Source organism: Octopus bimaculoides, chromosome 18 (assembly GCF_001194135.2).
Source record: "Octopus bimaculoides isolate UCB-OBI-ISO-001 chromosome 18, ASM119413v2, whole genome shotgun sequence".
NCBI classification, from domain to species: domain Eukaryota; kingdom Metazoa; phylum Mollusca; class Cephalopoda; order Octopoda; family Octopodidae; genus Octopus; species Octopus bimaculoides.
In genome coordinates, this window is record NC_068998.1 from 27833729 (window position 1) to 27835850 (window position 2122).

Genomic DNA, 2122 nt, shown 5'->3' on the forward strand with positions numbered 1-2122 from the left:
CAGGCAATAAAGTGTTTACACATATCCACGCATTTTCATCTGTCACTATCCCCTCCTCCAACCGTGACAAGCCACTTACAGCCAGTGTCCGTTGCTGCAACCAATCCATCTCTAAGACGACATAACAAGTTGACTCTGCTCAACAAAAACAACTATAAACTCGCATATCAACATTTCATATCCAACACAAGTCATTAATATTTAAAACAACCACCAGTAAATACTTGTATATTCTTTAATACATTTAAAATGTCTTTCGATGTTCTTATCTGCGTAGATCTCAGCATATCTGGGTACAGTGTTTTGACATAACTCTAGATCCTGTTCCACGTGTTTAGAGATATCTACACTGCTGTTTCGTTTCCCGAACATTTCACAGTTTCCATCTCTCAATATGGCTATATTTCCATCACTATCTTAAATACCCATTACCGCCATAATTAATTGAAGTGAGTATTTTATATATGAAGAAACTTTTATCTTTCCTAATAATAATTGTCCCATGTTGACATTAATACAAATGAAGATATTATGTAAAGGCAAAATGTTCGTCTAATTGGTGTAATTATATGCTTTAGGACATTCGACCTTCCACTCGGAAAATATAAATTCAAACAGGTCGGCTTTCCAGTAAATGGTACTGCAAACAGAAGCAGTGTTCCTTTTGTCACAATAACCATAATTCTATCTATGAATGCAAGTGATCGTTTGAGATATTTTCCATCAGTTTTGTTGTTGATAGTTATGCACTATAATGGACATTGCTGACCCTGAATAATTGAGTACAATATATTTCGCTGTGGAAGAGGAGTAACAAGTTTAAAATCCGCCTGTTGTTTTCAGCATCGACATTATTTTCTAAAAGTTACACTTGGCTGATATTATTGGGGATATGCCTACTAATTGCAGGAATAACCTCAGTTAATCAAAATGTTCCAATATATTACATACGTAAGACTCAACTGATGATCACTCAGTATTTATATTGATATTGTCGGGTATTCCACTTGTTGACAATTCCCACATTTTTCTTTTCAACGTGTTCATCATATCATAAAGTGATTAATTATTTCTAGTTCTGAAAGAGTAAGCCTTGCTTCCATTCAAGTTTAATATATAAGGATTTCTACACAATATCAATGTTCCTTTGTCGAAGTAGTGAAATTCCTAACTTTAAAAAGTTTTGTTTTCGAGATGGAGCTCCAACTTAGAGTGATCAATCAATAAGGCGACAGCTTGATCACTTAATTTATATATATATATATATGAATGCATATATTGTGCATATGGTGTATACATACAGTTTAAAGCACACTTCATTATGTGTATATGTATGTTATTTGAATGTATGTTTGTCTTTGAAAAAGTGTGTCTGTGTGAGACATAAATACCAGCAAATGTTTTTATATCTAAAAAAATAGAATCTACACATTCGACGTACGTAAATCATTTCCACCAAATTCCTCCATCGGGAATGATTGATCATTCTGTGATTGTAACTTTTTTGCAGATTTACCACTTTTACATTTAGCACCGTCTTTCTCCTCATAACCTCTATCCATATTTTGCTCATTATCATCATTGCTAGAGAAACTACTGTGTATTTTAGTTTTATCCCAGTTTTTGTGTTCCATGGTTATGCCATCAGTAAGTTTTTCGTTATTACTCGATATTCCATTTCCATAGTTTTCCATGTTACTTAACTCGTTAAGGTGGCTGAATTCAGACTTGCTACCATTCTCAGTGTTCTTATTCCATACATTTGCTGGTGAATGTTTTTTCAGAGAAAATGTCTTCATCGGTTTCTTACTATTATTTCTTTTTGACTCTGAAAACTCTGCTTTTAGTTCACCCATTAATTTCCTCTCTTCTTCGAGTTCCTTCTGTCGGTGTTTCTGCCTCATCTCTGATTTTGTAGCTGACTGCATATGTGTGTAATTGAGGACAAAGTGATTAACTATAATGGGCACAGTGAAACCAATCATGAGAAGACCAGTCAAGGCACAGAATGAGCCAACTACATAACCCAAGTTAGTAGAAGGCACCATATCACCATACCCGACCGTCGTCATAGTTATCAGCGCCCACCATAGACTCATGGGAATGTTTGAAAATCTATCTT

At 34.6% G+C, this 2122-nt stretch overlaps 1 protein-coding gene across 7 annotated transcripts in view; it reads right to left on the reverse strand.

Moving 5' to 3' along the window:
* Window positions 1-217: 217 nt before the first annotated feature.
* The window catches only part of LOC106876444 (potassium voltage-gated channel protein Shaw), a 59815-nt gene continuing 57910 nt past the window's right edge, over window positions 218-2122 (reverse strand). For all 7 annotated transcript variants that reach the window (XM_014924995.2, XM_014924996.2, XM_052974252.1 and 4 more), the window contains one exon: window positions 218-2122. This exon is cut by the window's right edge and continues 538 nt beyond it. In XM_014924995.2, coding sequence (XP_014780481.1) covers window positions 1425-2122 — 698 coding nt within the window. In that variant the 3' untranslated portion in view covers window positions 218-1424.